At 30.7% G+C, this 20,218-nt stretch overlaps 1 protein-coding gene and 1 long non-coding RNA gene across 3 annotated transcripts; one reads left to right on the forward strand and one right to left on the reverse strand.

The window, feature by feature from the left end:
• Positions 1-4,696: 4,696 nt before the first annotated feature.
• Positions 4,697-9,644, reverse strand: LOC121131884 (uncharacterized). Of its 2 annotated transcripts, XM_071894059.1 has the most exons (6): positions 9,515-9,644; positions 9,214-9,459; positions 6,660-6,918; positions 5,201-5,349; positions 5,036-5,141; positions 4,697-4,963 (listed from the first exon to the last, which is right to left on the reverse strand). In XM_071894059.1, the coding sequence occupies exons 2-6, from the start codon at positions 9,318-9,320 to the stop codon at positions 4,724-4,726; spliced, it is 861 nt and encodes a 286-aa protein (XP_071750160.1). In that variant the 5' UTR covers positions 9,321-9,459; positions 9,515-9,644; the 3' UTR covers positions 4,697-4,723. The 2 variants fall into 2 exon arrangements, with proteins under 2 accessions (XP_071750160.1, XP_071750161.1); XM_071894060.1 differs by lacking the exon at positions 9,515-9,644 and having other exon boundaries at positions 9,214-9,473.
• A 4,062-nt stretch (positions 9,645-13,706) lies between these two features.
• LOC139907602 (uncharacterized) lies at positions 13,707-15,963 on the forward strand. The gene is made up of 3 exons (XR_011784318.1): positions 13,707-14,941; positions 15,006-15,130; positions 15,193-15,963. It is a non-coding gene; the product is annotated as an uncharacterized lncRNA (long non-coding RNA).
• Positions 15,964-20,218: the final 4,255 nt, after the last annotated feature.

Raw genomic sequence — 20,218 nt, forward strand, 5'->3', positions numbered from 1 at the left:
GTTTGTAAATGCCTTTGAATTTAAAATCATACAAGCCCAAACCATTTCTCTAATTTGAAATTTAAAAGGTAATATGTAAAACCTCACTGTCTCAAAATATACTAAAACTTATTAGAATACTATTATGGTGAATAAAAAATAATTATCTATCAATTCTATAACATAAACTCAACATTATCAATTAATATAGAGTTGGGTATACCGGGAAAAGTTGAAACACGTTTGACTGAATTACTTGGAGATACTTCAAAGTAGACAGACTAAAGTTTTACACAACAGAAATACATAAATTTACTAATAGTCAAACGAGTTACAATACATTTATGATAAGAACTTTTTGTGTGATCTTCATTTGAATGTAAATTTCTTGGTTCACCCTACAATCAAGTCATCAAATCCACTTTAAGCTCTGGTCGGCACCTGTTATCGTTGTCTTATTTATTTTTTTTTTATATTTGAGTAGCTGAGATAAAATAGAAAAAAATATACATTTCAAATGTTAGAATTCCGTAAGTGTTAAAAAAATAAATGAAAACTTTATATGATGGTGTACCGATCATCTGGATGTTTTCCTTCGCTGGAGGGTGAACCAAAGATAAGAGCCACAATATTGAAAAGAAAGCCCAGTTCTGATGATCTCATTACTTTTCCTCTCCAAAAAGAGTGTCAAGAAGTATCGAACCAATATTTGTTAAATTTGCTACAAATGTGTAACGAATAGTTGAATACTGGTCTTCTTAGATTTATTCTATTCGATCCACAGTTATATATTTTAATTTTCGTATAAAAAGATGGGTGAAAGGGAAAGTATTATTCGCCTATTGTGATTTTGTACAGAGAGATGTATTAATGGTTGGATTTTGGAGGACGAGGAAAGCAAAATGTCTTAAATCTCATCAGACTTGTTGGGAAGTTAACCACCTTGTAAAATTATTTGACAAAGACAAATTATTCAATTATCGTTCAGTTTCGATATTGAATTTTTTTATTCTTTTTCGGATAATTCAACATCTCTAGTATGGGCTAACAACCTAACTCCCCCAAAAATAAACTATCTTTTGCATCTTTTGACGTTATAAATATGTTCTTATTTTGATTCAAACAACCCAAGTAACAAGATAGAACGTATGCTACTAACTAAATTTTATAGACGTTTTACTTTTAAAAATACTTATTTTCCATTAAAAAAACCAATTATTTAGTTCGAATTAAAGCTTTTATTCAAATTAGACAATTTAATAATTAATGATAAACAAAAAACATAAGAGTACATTCCCACTTCTCTCTTAACAACCCCTAATTATTAATTATTCAAATGCTTTTTATATATTTGATTAAACACTCCACAAATAAAACATATAGGAATAGATTCACATATCCTTTCTAAAAATAATTACTTACTGCAATTGCATCACGTGTCATGAAGTAGCCGGTATCTTCAGGGGCCCTGATTGAGTTAAATCTTTCACCTAAGTCCACTCCTCGGAATTGAGGAAGCCATGGAAAATACCAAGGGAATAAGACTCTTCCTGTTCCTACATCTATGTTTTCAATGGATCCTACTGACTTGTTCACTGAGGAGCACGTGGCTCTTACGTCATGAACACAAATAACTACAAGAAGAAGTAAGGACGGGATACGTTGAGAGTGCTTCATGGTTCGAGAGTATAAAATATCTTAATATAAAATGTTTTTAATTTTCATGGTATGTTTTTATTGGAATGCATTTAAAAAAAAAAATGTACGCCTATGCAGAATCTATTGAAAGGACCTGTTTTTTTATTGTTTCTGTTTCTTAATTTTTACCAAACATTTTTTTACTTCAAGTTAAAAACTTGGATATTTATCAGAAGCATGTCTTTTGTGTAAAATTTGCAAGGTATGTGTTTACTACAAAATGAGTAAATACCCCTAGAGGAATTTATCTTACCCTGTACTACTACTGATTTAAGTATTCTGAATAATCCTACATTTAAAAATAATAGAGCAAAAACGAAAATTTAAATCCGGAAACACTTATATTTAAGTAATTTTGATTAATACCTAAAAATTAATTCTGAAATTTTTTCTAAAAGGAAGAAGCCTATAAAGAATTAATCAAACATCAAGTTTTAATCATCACTGAACGCGTGACATTCAACTCTTTTTGTAAATTGGAATCAAAAAAATTACTCAGATAGGGACCATGGAATATAAATATTATTTAAGTACATATTGTGTAAATGTTGAGCATGCCCATTGGGACAATAAAGTATCCATATACTCTATAAGCAGGGATGCCATTCAGAATTTTAAATTATCTTTAGATTTTACCTTAAAAATCTTTAGAATCAACAGCGAAATCACAAGAAAGTAATATTAGTTTACAGAATATTAATACACTTTGAAAATCCCCATAAATCAGTTATAATATATTTCATATCTTTCTTCACCTTCAATAATACCGAATGATAAGTGTATATAATCCTATTTTATGTGTCTTTCTATTGTTGATGAACATTCCCCTGTTAAAGTTTGGTTATTGAGACTATAAAGTTGCGAGTTCCAACCGGTTCCACCACTCTTTCTATTATATTGTTTAGCATAAGTTAAAATCATTTAAACGGAGAATGTGTTAAAAACTTACTATACGATTAGGAAGTCCTTAAAATTTTACATATACAAAGTTTGACGACATAACAAATACAATTCAATTAAAGTAATTAATTATTGTTGTGTCTTTAAAATCCCAAGATTTCGAACTTTCATACAAATGATCCCTAAGGTAACGACGATATCTCAAGATCTTGCAATAAATCCCACGGAATGCCATAATAATTAAATAGGAGATTGCTGTACAAGATTTTTCCTTTCGTTTCATTTTTTTTCAGGTGCAAAAAATGTAATTGTATATCCAATGGAATATTGGATTTTTAGATCAAATAAAATTTGTCGAAATTTATCAAGAAATTATTTTGCATATAAATTTGACACATAAAAATTGATATGAAACTTAGTTATCTCTAATTTTTAGAATAATTTTTCATTTTTTTCTCTTTTTTTAAGAAGAAATACTTCAAAACGATGCATGTTGTACATATAATTTTAGACTCCAACATATTAATATTTCATTTCCAGAACATTTAGGGTTTTTTTTTTTCTTTGGCTGTGGTTTCTAAGGATCCAGGGGTCCCCAAGTACACTGCGCAACCCGAAGCCTTGGGACTATTTTTAGTATTAGAGGGGCTCCTTGGATGTATTGGTTGAATTGGCATTGGTTTTTAGCGATCCCACTCAACGCCCAGGACAATCTGAGGGTGAAGGGTATTCAACCATATTTTAAGAAGCCCTAAGATATTTATTCCTCACTCCCTCCTTCCAATCTACTCTATCCATTTCTTAGAAGATTGGATTTAATTTTAACAAATGAAATGCAAGAAAATCGTGTTGCAATAATATTAATCACACTTGAAGGTACTCATCCTTGGAGGATGGAACGAACAAATATGTTTAGATATTCGTCCAAAATAATATTAAGTGAATTTATAAATTGTCATCATTCTTCCACTAGCAATTTTCCCCTGAGCAGTTTTCCTAGTACCCAATATTCATATAATATTATAATCATGATTAGGTATACCTATGTAATATTTGTAAGTATTTTCGGAATATTTTTTGCAATTATTTTGTACTTTGTCAATGTGATTTGCCCCTTTCTCCTTCGTCAAGCAAGAGCGAGTAATCCTCTGCTAGTATAAATGTATATGATCAGATCCTTTGGAACGAGTTGGAGTATCTTATTCTGGAACTATTGATCTAATACAACATATATCTTATCATCAGAGGTAGGATCTTGTACTTGAATCCATATTTTGAAAACTTGCAACTCAAGTTGATCTCATTATCAAACATATGGGACTTGACTTGGATTTCGTAACTAAGATTGGTGACTCACAAACTATTTTATACTCTACTCAAGAATAGCTTTAACACTATGGACTCATTAGTATAATTATGGATTTGATATGAACTCAAAAGAAATTGGAGGTCTCCATGAAAATATTTAAGGCCTTGCACTTATGAGAAAAGACTTTAAGACTCAGCTTGGACTTGTAGTAAAAGTACTTTTTCCCACTTCTGCTTGTTATTCAAAGATTAAATTTCTGCTTATTTTCATTTCTTTCATTAGTTGAAAATAAATTTAAAACTATGAATCAAATAATGTAAGTCATTTTGATGGATATTTTATTAATAAGGGATGCTCAAATACAAACATTACTTATTCTTTTAATGAATATAAATTCTATAAATAAATTAATTAATTTGAAATAAGAGATGATGCAACGCAAATTGAAAAAAGATAATGGAAATATTGGCAATACTTGGTAAATAAATAAAAAAATATGATATAAACAAAATTGAGATCATATTGAATTAGTTAATAAAAATAATCAATTGGCACTTCTATATTGGTATTTATAATAATCTAACAAAAAAACTAAGCTAAAAATGTTTAACTTCTCGTTTCTCCAAGTCCTTGACAATGGTATCCATACGAAGATCAACAGAGAGTAGAAAATCATCAATGGCCTCATTCAAAATATCCCTAAAAGAAGAACTCTCGCTCTCACTGTTCAGAGAACGCCCATTGCTTTTTGGCACACCAAAACTTGGAAGTTCTGGACTCGCTGACAAAACAGACCAAAAGATCCATCGTGACATAAGCTACATAATCAAAATACAATTAATGAAAGCACATGAATCCAAAAATATATCTTACAGCCACCGAGTTGATGGCCATCACCACCAATATGCACTGAGGACACATGAGACGATTGTAAATACCTACAGCGTTTGATCCAGAACGAACATGCTTAACAATGTTGATGAAACGAGACTCACGCTTTTTATCTGAATTTGTGGGAAGGGGCGTTCCAGTCCATAAGAATGTGGGGAGTAACCAGAGAACGAGAGCGAAAAAACTCTGTCAAAAATGAAAGAAATTGAATTAAAGAGTTCAACTGCAACAAACACATCATGGAGAAAAGATACTTACAAAACCACCGGATAAATAGAGGTTCCTTGTTGCAGCCATTGGATTGAGAAAAAAGTTAATGAGTGCATTTCCATCTAATTCCTCCACGGAAGATTGAAGAAACAGTCTGTGTTGAATTAAAGGATGTGTTAAAATAATAAACGAAAACTTTATATAGTAGTGTACCGATCATCTGGATTTTTCCCTTCGTTGGAGGGTGAACCAAAGATAAGAGCCACAATATTGAAAGGAAAGCCCAATTCTGATGATCTCGTTACCTTTCCTCTCCAAAGGAGAGCGTGAAGAATCATCCAGCCAATATTTGTAATGAAGAACTACAATTAGAAATACAAAAATATGTATGCGCTTTTATAAATGATAACTTAAAATTTGCATAATTTGGTATAGATAAATATCTCGTTAATTTCATGCTAGACATTTGTAAAGAATCAACAATCTGGTCTTTCTAAATTTATTCAATTCTATCCCTGTGTATATACTTTAATTTATTGAATAAAAAGTTGTGTAAAACTTAAAGTATTATTCTCCTATTGTGTTTTTTGTACAGAGAAATGGATGGGCTTTTTAGGGACAAATATAGAGGAAGGCTATATGTTATATATCTCATCAGGCTTGTTGGGAAGTTAACCATCTCGCAAAATTGCTTGACTTAGACAAATTATACAATTATCGTTCAGTTTCGATATTAGATTTTTCCATTCTTTTCCAGATAATTCAACATCTCTTTATTTAATTAATATATTAAATATATACCTCTATGGTTTGTATTTATAAGAGTATTCATAATTTATTCAAGCTTTTATAATATACAAATTGAATAATGTTTTATAAGAAATGAATAAAGAAATTAGTTGTCACTAAGAGATTAAGCATACATCAAAACTCCAGATACATCATTAAAATGTTCAAAAATGGAGGGAAATTTGATTTTGTGGTCCAAATGTGTACAGTGTACATTTTAAAAAATAAAGTAAAGGATTAACTCAAGCCAAAAAAAAATATTTAGTAAAATAACTTAACCTTTTTAATACTTCTACAACAAGAAACGTAACATCAATTTGTACTTGATTATCATTTTAGTGGGAAAAAAACTTTCCATATCAGTTTTTTTACAGATAATATCAAAAATCCAGTTTAAATAAATACTTTTCTTTGAATTTTAATAATTAGTTGACAAATAAAGAAAATATTGTAAATATGTTCGTATTTTGATTCAAACAGCCCAAGTAACAACATAGATCGTATGCTACCACCTGAATTAAAAAAAGACAGTGTACTTATAAAAATACTAATGATATTTAGTTTTTCATAAAAAAACAATAGTATGGTTTGAATTAAAGCTTTTATTCTAATTAGAAATTTAATAATCAGTTGATAAACAACGCACAAATGAGTACATTCCATTTCGCTCTTAAATACCCTCACAATAACATGCAGCGTTTGCTGACAACAGAATTTTATAGAGATTTTAGTTATAAAAATAATTGCCTTATGCAGTTTTCTATCAAATATGAATATTCAATTGCTATTCATTCTCTATGTGAGTTTTTAATTTGATTAAACAGTCAACAAATAAAGCATATTTGAATAGATTCCCAAATCCCTTCTAAAAATAATTACTTACTGCAATTGTATCACGTGTCATGAAGTAGCCGGTATCTTCAGGGGCCCTGATTGAGTTAAATCTTTCACCTAAGTCAATTCCTCGGAATTGAGGAAGCCATGGAAAATACCAAGGGAATAAGACTCTTCCTGTTCCTACATCTATGTTCTCAACGGATCCTACTGACTTGTTCACTGAGGAGCACGTGGCTCTTAAGTCATGAACACAAATAACTACAAGAAGAAGTAAGGACGGGATACGATGATAGTGCTTCATGGTTCTAGAGTATAAAATATCTTAATTTAAAATATTTTTAATTTTCATGGGATGTTTTTATTGGAATTTATTTTTGTAAAGAAAAAAAAAGGCACGCCTAAGCAAAATCTCTTAAAAGGACCTGTTTTCTTATTGTTACTTTTCCTGAGTTTTTACCAACCATTTTTTTACTTCAAGTTAAAAACTTTGATATTTATCAGTAGTATGTTTTTTTGTGTAAAATTTGCAAGGTATGTGTTTACTACAAAATGAGTGAATACCCCTAGAGGAATTTATCTTACCCTGCACTACTACTGATTTAAGTATTTTGAATAATGCTACATTTAAAAATAATAGAGCAAAAACGAAAATAGAAATCCGGAAAACTTATATTTGCCTACAAATAATTTATCAAAAATCAACTTTTAATCATCACTGAACGCGTGACATTCAACTCTTTTTGTAAATTGGAATAAAAAAGATTACTCAGATAGAGACCATGGAATATAAGTATTATTTAAGTACATATTGTGTAAATGTTGAGCTTGTCCATTGGGCAATGAAGTATCCATATACTCTATAAGCTGGGATGCCATTCAGAATTTTAAACTATCTTTAGATTTCACCTTAAAAATCTTTAGAGTCAACAATGAAATCACAAGAAAGTAATATTAGTTTACAGAATAGTAATACACTTTGAAAATCACCATAAATCAGTTATAATATATTTCATATCTTTCTCCACCTTCAATAATATCTAATGATAAGTGTATAGAATCATATATTATGTGCCTTTGTATCATCGATGAACATTGCTCTGATAAAGTTTTGGTTATTAAGGCTATGAGAGGGTGCCAGTTCGAACCCGTTCCACTACTCTTTCTATTATATTGCTAAGCCACGTAAAATCATTTAAAAGGAGAATGTGTGGAAAAATTACTATACCAGTAGTAAGTCCTAAAAATTTTGGATATACAAAGTTTGAAGATATAACTAATACAATCCAACGAAAGTAATTAATTATTGTTGTATCTTTAAAATCCCAAGATTTTGACATTTTGATACAAATTATCCCTACCGTAACGACAATATCTCAAAATCCCAATAAAATCCCAAAGGAGTGCTATCTTTACTCATAAGGGATAATTATTTATAAGTAGAATTAAATAAGAGATTACTAGATTAGATGTCTCAATTTATAACAGCTAGTTTGAAATTTTATTTTGTTTTGTTAAGTTCAAAACAATATACAATTTTTGGTATCAATTTCATAGCAAAGTTAACTGAACTTCAGCTGAAATATACCTAATGGGTTGTTTTTTTTTTGTCTTTAGAAAATTTTAGTAAAAAATATTTTTATTATTTTGTCATTTCTGAAAAAAAAAATGTTCTTTGATAACTATAGATGTTTAAAAAAAAGAAGTTAGTTGTCAAATTTGGCATTTATATAAAAGCAGCAAAAAATATATTAGTCAAAATTGACTGTTAATCCGTATAATTGAAACATAATTTAAAGTAAACAAAAAATATTATTGCAAATAATCTTATAAATCGATACACATACGTTAATTTATATAGATTTTCAAAACTAATAGTACACACTTAACATAATTAATTAGATATTTTATGTTACAAGAATTTTAAATTTTTCATGAAATGATTTTAAGCATTGGATTTTTTCTTTTCTTTATTTTTTGTCGATCCAACTATTAGCTGGAGGGCAATTCTTTTACTTCAAACACTAATATATCACGGAATGCTAAATTCTTAATAATTTTACTTTGAAATTAATCACAATTATTTATATTTTCATGAAATATAAAGGATTTAAGTTATATTTAGCTTCAAATCTTAAATCCTTTTTATCACCACATCTGTCAGGGATGGGATAGGAATGGAAATATAGTCCATTCTAGTGGGTGTAAAACTCAAGCTCAAGAAAAGTGCAATTAAAAATAAGGTTTACATTGAGAGACATTGATCCCAGTAACTTTCTGATACGTAAGAATGTTCAAAATAGGACGGGAGAATTAATTCATATTTCGGTCTTACCTATAAACACAACAAATTGTTGGGCATAGAGTACAATTTTTGGAGTTTCTAAATTCAAATAAAAATGTATTGATCTTCTCCAAAACAATTCATTGTAAAAAAAAGCACCAAAAACAAAGTTATATATATTCTCTTTGAAAGTGAAATTATTTTTAAAAAATCCCAAAGTTATTTTCAGACTAAATTTAAGGAAGGAAAGAAAGAAAAGGACCTCATGCATTTACCTTTGCCCCAGGCCTCACTCATTTTTTGTATAAGATACACCTACCTTTTCATGTATTTAGTTTCAAATGGAAATTTGGTTTTGAATACTTTGAGATTCATTTCAAATAGTATAAGAGGGACTATTAATCTTTTCAAGCACCAAAGGGCCATCTAAGTTATAGTGTATTCAGTGTAAAAGAGAAATATCACCAGATAAGTTGAAGTTTCATGTGAATTAACTACAAATGAGAGGACAGGGATATCTTAAACAAGCTAATAGTTAATCCATATACACATGAATATGATATACCTGTGAAGAGAAATGATATACATACACTAGGGTCATGATTTTTTTTAATACTTACATATGTTTAAGTACATACATAGTACATTAGAAAATCCTGTTATACGAGGATGTGGTTCATGAAGAAATTGAATGAAAAATATTTAAATTAATTCTTTAATTTCATAACTAATATATTACCTGCAATACACCATATATATAAATATAATCATGTAGGGATAAAAGGATTTTTATGGACAGTCAATGCATCAAAATAGAGTAAAAATATGAAATGTATGACTCCTTAACATCTCATCCCTTTGGAGAATTTTCGTATAAAAAAAAAGAAATAAAAAGATCGGACTTGTTTTTAAGTGCTATGCAAACAGGAAAATTTACCTTCAATTTACTTTGAAATATTACAAAAGATGTAATGAACATTCTAAAATTCTATTTGACAAATTACATCAAATAAATACTAAAACGACAGTGGTATAGGACTGTACAGGAATAACCCTCTGCCCAGACAAAACTTGACAGGGTCTCAAATTGTATGAACTAAAATGAAGTTGGAACTCCTATAAAAAAATTATAATTACTCCATTACATCATTTATTAATATGATAAACTTTACTTAAGTTTGGGCATTTCATATTTCATAATTTTTGAGTCATAATTGTCTTTTAAAATCTAAGTGAGTTTTGCCACTCTGAACGCCTGAAATAAAAAATGATCCTGCGTAAGTTTTAAAACTATGCTGGCAACAAAAAAATCATGTTTAAGTCTTTTCTGATTAATATTGTTACGATACAAATATCTACTTACTGCAAAACATCGATAAAATGCACTTCAAAATGTCGTACTACACGTTTGAAAAAGTGAAAATAGTTGTGTAAAAACGATTCCACCGTCTGTTTAGGTAAGATAAACTGTTTTAAGGTAATTGAATGGATTATGGCTCCACAACTTTGACTAGACTTTACAGTGTTCACCAGCTTAACAAAATAAAATTAATTTGAAAGCTCAGGGTTTGAAAATTAGATAATATTTTATTGCAAATTCAAAATGGTAATAAAAATGATTTAATGTTAAATAATTAATAAATGATATTGGAATAAATGTTGGTGTAAAGACTGTTTAAATCAAAAGTTTTATTTTCGATTAATGTGCTTTAATAATGAGGTACACCATGTTGGATTAAGAGTAGTTGATATACATAATGATGAAAAAAAAATGGAAACACTCTCTAAAATTTTGTTATTTCATTTACGGAGGCTAACTTCTATACTACTGATGCCATCACGTGAAACGCTTAAAAATAACTCATATTAACGAAGCCAATAATAATAAATAATCAAGAAACGTTAACAATGAAAGGTGTTACTACCATCCAACAAATATTTAGGTCAAAGATACAATTCCTTTTATTGTCATAATCGTTTATAAAATTGTTTAATACTATTTTTATACATACGGAATATAATTTCATGACATTTATAGTCAAACCTTGGTTGAGTGATCCGAGATTTTTGGGAAAACCTTATTTATTGTACATGCATAATATTTTCGAAACAAATTCGTTTAAGAAAATAAAGCAGAGTAGTGATAGTGAAAGTGTTTTCAGGTAAAAATTAATGATGAATGGTGTGATGTCATGAACAGTTCTTTTGTCCATTAAGTCTTTATACCAAATATAATAATTACTATATATGTTGCTTGAAAAATAATTGAAATGATCTTATCTGACCTATGTTTATGGTAGTTACTTTTGCATTCAGTCCTTTAGGGCTTTTTTTCATCTATATAGAGACGAGAATGTATGTAAATTGGACAAAATGTAAGTATGTAAGGGATTTTAATGAGCCTTTTTTTTTTATTCCCTCTAAAATATTTCGACATAAAAAACTAGGGGTTGTAGTAAGTACGAAGTAAAATAATTTTTTCATCTTATCTTCAATATATTTGTTAATTAATATTCAAGGTATAAAATGGTAATCAGTATCCATAGTGAGGACCCAAAACTTGCAGTACCAGTATATGATCATTTTGACTCCGTTATTTTTAACTACGATGATTTATTACTCAACCAAACGACAGCTGAGGGGAAAAAGTTATGCTTTTATTCCGTCTTTCTGACCACAACTAGCTCATTGATCTACTTTCAACCTCAATGTCGAAAGATAATGGGGAAAAAAGGACAAATTTGAAAAAAAAAAAAAAAAAAATACATATGTTACCTGTTTTCTGCATATTTTTTGTGAGCCAATGTTGTTATTAATGCTTGGAGAATAGTTATTAATTATTATGTACATTGAATTGAGAATCTTATAAATAACAAAGTCTAAAATGACTCGAATTCTAAAGAAAGACCCATGATTGATAAAAATTAATGTAATGTAATTAATGTATATAGTACCTTATTTGAGTTCAAAGTACGTAGAGTCACCTGTTATTTCATACAAGAGTAAACTTATGAAAATTAATTAAAAAAACCAAAAGGAAAATACACGACATCTTTGTTTCTTTCAAAAAGTGAAGTATGAAGTGTAAAAATATCGATGCCACAACAAGAAAGTCAACGTGTGTGTAATTTTTTCCACGCCGGCGTCATTACAGGTTGAAGAGATAATTTGAATGTCTATTTGGACTGCCTACAGTATCTATAAGTCCATTACAGTCCCATCTGGCCTGCCTCCATGTGGGCCTCCTCTAGGCCGGACTTCAACCCTCTGGACTTTCTAGTTTGGGGTGTCTTGGCGAAGAATGTCTGCCACCCCTCTCATCCAAATTTGGATTCGCTCCGAGCTGTCACTATGACAACATGGTATGGCCTCCATCGTCAAGAGCCACCAAACTGTTTGCTGTGCTGTCAAAGCTGGTATGGCCTGTGGAGGAGGAAATATTGCATAAAAAAACTAGCAAAATATAGTATTTAAACGTATCACAAATTGGCTTTGAATTGTCTTTTCTTGATTCCATAAAACTTAGGTTTTTCGTATTTAGAAATGCTATTGCAAGTTTGGATTCTCACTCTGTAAGTTCGTAAAATATCTCCTTAAGGCACTCAAAAACCTTGTTTTAATATAATTTATTTTTTACCAATCATATTTTATTGAATATGCCATTCCTATGTGACTTTTATTTTAAGATATCCACTCATGTTGAGTAATTGGAAGCCATCAAATATATGCAATTATTCTTGATTCTCCAGAAAAAATACATAATATCAAATATGTACGAATTAGATTCCTGGTATTATAAAAATTTCTCAAAAAGTGAACATTTACATTATAAAAATAAATAAAATATAACTATGCATTTTTTTTTTTGCAAATGGTTTCATTTCTGATGTGGTTAAAAATGACATGCATTTAGGAGTGTAAATATTTATGCAAATATCTCAGCCCAGCTCTTCCATAAATTCAGAATGAGATCATATTTAGATATATGTAATTACTTATAACTTACTAATTTAATGCGTAGTCAGAATTTTCTAACTTTTTAATTGCAATCATATACGTAGTCCATCTCGAAAGAAAAATATTATTTGTTACTTCAAATTGCTCAGATTTTTTGATCTTTTTTAAATGTATACTTTTTAATTTTTGCTTAGAAATTGAGGATTTTGTGCAATCTGTTCTTGCTGATGCTCATAACAAAAATGAATGATTTTGTACCATTGTATAGCATCAGTTTGACAGCTCTTGACAATGAAGGCATACCATGCTGTCGCAATGACAGCTTGGAGTGAACCCAAATTTGGATGAGAGGTGTGGCAGACATTCTTCGCCAAGACACCCAAACAAGAAATTCCAGGGGGTTCAAGTCCGGCCTAGTGGAGGGACACATGAACGAAGGCAAGAAGTCTGCCATATTGTTTTTGCGTTACCTTTGGTTCTTCTTGGCTGTACAGGTCTGTAATCGACTTATTGATAAGGGTGATAATTTTGGTAAGAATAGAAACGCCTGCGAGGAGGAAGGAATAAATACCCATGCCATCATTGTATAAATAGTATACATCTTCTTCAATCAAGAACGTTATCATTCCCGCCTACATTAATGAAAATTTAATATAATATTAGATGGTGATAGTCGATAGAGAACTGAATAAAATGCCTAAAATAACGTCGCCTTCTGTCTGGATGTCTGAAAATGGAGACACCCAGGAATTTGGAAATACTTAACGGCCGAGAAACAGATGGCTTGTCGGATTTGTCGATATAAATGTGCTTTTAGCCTCCCCCCCCCCCATCTAGAATTTAAACGCCACTCATTATCCTTATCTCATATCAAGAGCATGGATATTCATCTAAAAAATCGAGTTATTGATGAATACATCAAGTCAGACTTTAACTTTGATCTCACAAAGATGTTTATTGCATGTAATATACCCTTATCCATTGCTAATCATCCAACGTTCAAAAAATTTATGGAGAAATACACGGGTAAACCCGTCCCTTCCCGAGGAACCATCATTAAATTAATGGAGGATGTTGGTAACGATGTCATCTCCAAAATCAAAGAAAAAGTCGAAGAGAAGATATTTTTGTTGCTGTCGATGAGACAAAAGATAATCAGGAGTGATCAATCACTGCTTTATTGATTGGTCCTTTGGACGGCTATTTCTTGGGTCGTCCATATCTCATCAACGTGATAGACATTAAACGTGCTAATGCCAAGAACATAATAAATTTTGTTGTCGAGAGTATTCAAGTTACTCTTGGAACCGACTTTAATGCTACTCACCTGAAGGTGTTTATTACGGATGGAGCTTCTTATTGCAAAAAAGCTGGCGAAGACCTAAAAAGATACTACCCTCAGTTGAAACATATTATCTGCATGGCTCATGGGCTCCATAACGTTGCTGAACTTGCTCGTAAAGAGTTCCCTAGAACAAATGAATTAATATCCGAAATCAAAAAAATATTTTTGAACGCTGGACTAAGAAAACGTAGATTCGCTGCTTCTTACCAAATTCCCTTACCCCAGCTCCAGTCATTACACGTTAGGGAACTTGGTTAAAAGCAGCAGCTTACTATTTCAAGCACTTCATAGTAATCAGGGAATATTTAAGTAGCCTCCATGAAAAAATGCCTTCTATAATTAAAGCAAAGGAGATTATTACTGACGAATATATATTTGAAGAGTTGACCACTATTCATAATAATCTCAATCAAATTTCTGGGGCCATCACAGCTTTAGAAGGACGATTACCCTTACTTGTCAGCATTACCATCGTTGAACTGCTACGAAATGATATTAAGCTAGAGCCATTCCGATCTAAATTGACCAATTTCCTATCAGAAAATCCAGCTTACAATGAATTGCGAGACCTAGCCTGTGTTGAAGATTCAATTTATAGAAATACCCCCATTGTAAATTGTGAAGTTGAGATAATTTTCAGCATGTTTAGAGTCATCCACACCAAATTACGATCAAAGTTATCAGTAAAAAGTATAAAATATTTACTGATTTCGAAATGGAACTCTGAATTTTGTACCATCTAACAGTAAGTATTCATTTTTTTAAATCTAATCATAAAATATGATTCTATTTTAGCTAAAAATATAAAGAATTGTGATACACAACTCATAAAAGGCAAAAACAACTGCTTAAATGGTCACAACAACGGGGGTAGTAGCTTTGGATGGTTTGCAACTAGTTTGTCTGACACTAGTTTCTTCACTTAAAGACTTGGGTATGATCATTAGGTTTTCCAATATTACATAGTCAATAAATATTACTTTTTTGTCACTTAAGGATTAGCTATGGTTCATAAGCTCCAAGAAATGGTGTTCAGAAAACTCATAAAAGGCAAAAACAACGGCTTAAATGGTCACAACAACGGGGTAGTTGCATTGGGTGTAGCATTATAATTAGCAATTGTGTGTATCCTTCATGATAATAGTATGTTGTTATACAAGCATAAATAACCGGGGAAATCTTTTTTTGATGCTCTTAATAAGGAGTAATATCGCCGGACATTACTACATAATTAGCTTTTGCTCTAAATCTTTACGATGTCATGTTAGAAAACTACATTAAGTCAAGAATGGTTGCCTGAATTGTCTTATCAGTTATAAAGGAGTCTTATTTTTATATCTAAGATAAGTAATTAAGGTTTAAAATTTGACTGCATGGATTAACTTTTCTTTTTTTTAGATAAACATGAAATAAATGAAAGTGGGATTCTAAAAGCTGTTCGTACTAAGATTGGAAGAAGATATGGATTTAAATCTAACATTATTTTATTATTTTGACATTTATTTTATTATTAATAATTATTAAGATCTCATCGGTAGAGATATATCTATCCTGTGCACAATTGTATATAGCAACTTCCACATTAGGAAAAAGGGCGATGATCTTTTTTATTAAACTCCACGTCTGGCTTGTGTTTTGCAACCTAAAGTTATGACATATTTAACTGAATTCTGATGTTAGAACAAGAAAATATTATTTGGATCAATCTATTATTTCAATATTCTGTATTTATAACTTATTGTTATTATTAGTTAAATGATTCTAATTGTTTAATTTTGTATATTTAACTTAAATGTATAATGGTTTATTTTTTATTTTTTAGTATGTAGATTATATTTAATTTAAGCCTTCTATTTTAAGCTTGGAACTACAAATATATTTCGAAATACTCTTACTTCGTCGTTTTATTAGTAGTGTGACGTTTTCAAATCTACTGTAACGGATAAAAACCGTCTAAGTCAATTATACGTAGTATATCTTTATTAAACATTTTGCTAATAAATACTTTCGTTATACCCTCAAGTAGGCAACTGATAAATAGTGATGTGATTATCAGTGAGAATCACATCAGTATTTTAAACAATGATACCATATGTGACTCCACTTTGGATGTTAATCAAGTTATATAAAATCCTAAATCCTGTCGATGTCTCTACAAAATAAATGACTGAATGAAGGATATATTCGATACACTGAAGAGTCTTACCTATAATCCCACTGTATGAAGATAAGAGGAATGGACTAAGCTTTCCAGTCTTCGTACGTGTAATCTTCTCCAGCATTTTAGGCTAAAAAAACAATATACGAGTGTCCAAGGTCCAAAAAACTACACAATTCCATCAGTAAAATATAACTTTACAAAAATAAAACATGAAAATGCGACTGCAGCCGTCTGCTGATTTTTTTTTCTGTCTCTAGTCCTTTTCTTCTAGTAGTCCTTGCATAAGTTTACTCTTGTATGAAATAGCAGGTGACTCTACGTACTTTGAACTCAAATAAGGTACTATATAAGATTTGGATTTTACATTAATTTTTATCAATCAAGGGCCTTTGTTAAGAATTCGAGTCATTTCATACTTTATAAGATTCCATATTCAATGTACAGTATAATTACTAACTATTCTCTAAACAATTTGAACAAAATTGACCCACAATATAAAATTTAATTTTAATATTTTTTTTTCGAAATTACATTTCTTAGAAACAGCTCTGAATTTTGGAATTTTTTTTTCAAAAATTTCATTTTTGAGAATAGATATAGATTTATGATAAAAATTCCGTAAAAATTTAACATTTTGTGAATAGCTTAGGATTTTTCATATTTTTCTTGGAAAAATTTAATATATGAGATTTTTTTCCAAAAAATTTAACTTTTTGTGAATAGCTTAGGATTTTTAATGTTTTTCTCGGAAAAGTTTAATATATGAGATTTTTTTGCAAAAAAAATGTTATTTAGGAAATTTGAAGTTCAAATTTTTTTTCCCACATACAAAGTTTGATTTCGCAAAAAAAGATGTAGCTTGATTAAATCTTCTGACGATTTCATCATTACTCTTCTGTCAACCACCATTCTCCACCCAGATTCCAAGGAGTTTGATGTTACTTGTGATATGGAAAAATGACCATCGCATTTCTATCGATCCTTCATAAGTACTTAACATATCTGTTTTTCTTGGATTCATATTTAATCCGGAAGTTAAAGATAACTTTAAGAGTATGGTCACACATCTTCTGATTAACTTTATTGTTTTCAAAGGGCTACTACCACTCAAGACCAAAGTTAGGTCGTCACCATAACAGATGCATTTTGGATATGCCGGGATCACCAATCACCCAACGATTTGGTCATCTTACTGAACATTTTAAAGAAATCTGTCAATCCTTACGTTGAACAGCAATGTCGACAAGGGATATCCCTGGCTTACTCCTCTATTGTTCTAAAAAATGACTCTTGATTTTCATACCTCACAATGGTACGGGCACCCACAATAATTACTCCGACCATTCTAATTATAAAATTGCCGAATCCTTTCTCATATACCGTAATTCATAAGATAGTGTGTCAAAGGCATTGACAAAATCTAGAGCAATCACAGAGATATTAATCGATGATTCGATGAAGTTATATACAGAGAAAGGAACGTTGTTCAAAAGTTTATTCTTCAGAAGTCCGTATTTGGAGGGGTGCATATATGTATGTGTCCGTCATACTTTTTATTCTGTTAGTCAATACATAGGAGAAAATTTTGTATATTGAATTTTGCATGGTTAACGCTTTGTAGTTACTCAGGTATTCAGGATCCTTGTTAGCTTTTGATATCAAGACAATCTTTCCTACCCATGCAAATTAAGCAAAAGTCCAAAGAGTCTTCACAATATTGTAAAAAGAGATTAGAACAGGGATTAAGAGCTCAACGGATTTTTTTGCAAAATTGGAATAAAAAATTATTTTTCTATTTCTTATATTCTCTTGCCACACACACTGCAGTCTAAAATGTGACTCGTCATTAATATTGTAAATTTTCATTCTAACTCTATATTTTATATCGTTTCCCCTCTACAAAAGAATGCTTTTGCTAATAGATTCTATTTTGTTTAGGTATTCTCTCTCTCATTTCGCAAGAAATGATCTTCTTCTTCTACACAAATTTTTTATTTTATGTTGCAATTTGTGCTGTTGGTCTTGAATTATGATAACAATTCCTTTATTAACTTCTAGATCGTCAATGGTGCTTGAATGAAGTATCCACTGCTTTTTTTTTCTTAGTTCCTACAACTGGGGTTTTAATACTGAATGTGATTTGAAAGTTTAGCATCTATAACGTCATTAGAATCACTTGCTTCTTTTGCGAATCCCTTCATTAGGAATGAGTTGATTCTTGACTACACTGGCTTAGAGCTCTTGTCAATAGAAAAGAAAGTAGGACTTGAATGGTTCATTTTGCAGCCTCCGTCATTATAACTTAAGGACGTAATAATTGACGTCAGTACCTTTGTGGATAGAGGATGATAGTTTACTACCTTTCTTGATGTGCCTCTCTTCATTTTTAGTTTCACATTAAAATCTCCTCCCATGATTGTTGGGCAGTGTGAAACAATGTGGAGAAGCTTACCCTGGTAGAAATCTGGTTCGTCTGTGTTTGGTCCATATAGACCAATCACTTCAAAGTTAACGCCTAGGTAATAACACTATGTTTTAATTAGATTTGCCTCTGCGCATTAGTATTGCACTTTTGGACATAGATTCAACTTAACCCTTATGACCCAATGAACCAAATTTCGGACATTTGGAAATAACTTATAAATCAAATAACTGTGAATTTGTGAGGGTACAAAGAGAGTTTCTGCCTGTGAGAGTCTTCTCAGATGTATTTCAGTTTGTCCTGCGCTCGCCTTAGTAACAGGCGTAAGGTTCAGATCCTCAATTCTCGCTATGACTGTTTGATTCCTCATCTTTTCATGTATCTGGTTCTTGTGTACAATCCATTATGGCGTCCAAAGTGGAAGTGTCATCCACTTTATTGTCTACTTCTTTATTATCAGAAGTTTTAGTCCTCGTGAGGCTATTATAGTCAACTTCAAGAATGGTTTCATAATTAAGATTTTCTACTTCTTTACCATCAGAAATTATAATGTTATCGTGATTATTGTTATCTTCTTCAAGAGTGAGACCCTCACTGCAGTTTTTAATCCATTCTCTCTCCCTCATATACATTCCTCCATTTTTGAAATCTTCATTTCAATTTTTAATGCCTAACAGATTCAAATTCCTTGATTGGTAATCGTTTTTCGTTACAGTTTCCACGGACATGTATAAACTGGAAACAGTTTTGGAATTGGAGGTGCTTAGTGTTTGATTAACTTCGTTATGGACCCCTACAAATAAGTAGTGTTGTGTATGTCCTTATTCATTTGGTCCAGTCCAATCTAAGGACTAGTCCTATCAGTCATTGGAACAGGTCCTTCAGACTGTCAGTAATATAACTGATTAAAAAACGAAAAAATAAAATTAAGTGACATCATCAACTTTCTAAGTTTTAGGAATGATATTTGTTGTGTTTCTATGTAAGATATTATTATAAATATATTAATCCAGGCTTGTCACTAACCCTATGGTTAAAATGAGTTAAAAAAGAAGTGACTCCGGACGTGGTATAGTTTGAAAAGAGTATGATATATAGTTTAACTAAAATACACGGGCTAAATAAAATAAGAGCAATGGCACAGGGATGTGAACCGACCAACGGTTATAAAGGGAGTGACCATGTAGAATATAAACTTGATTGAATAAACTGTTAAAAAGGTACACAATGTTAAAAATAATATATAATAGGATTGAATAGTCATTACAATTTGCAGGACTGAACTGAAACCAAATTAGACGGGGCTGCAGTTTTCAGTACTAAACAAGGATCGACACGATACTACATATAAGAACAGAAAAAAAAAAATTGATGAATTGATTGGGAGAAATAAATTGTAACATATATGATCCTTGTATTTGCCGGATTTAAAACCCCCA

This window comes from Lepeophtheirus salmonis, chromosome 1, assembly GCF_016086655.4.
Source record: "Lepeophtheirus salmonis chromosome 1, UVic_Lsal_1.4, whole genome shotgun sequence".
Classification (NCBI taxonomy): domain Eukaryota; kingdom Metazoa; phylum Arthropoda; class Copepoda; order Siphonostomatoida; family Caligidae; genus Lepeophtheirus; species Lepeophtheirus salmonis.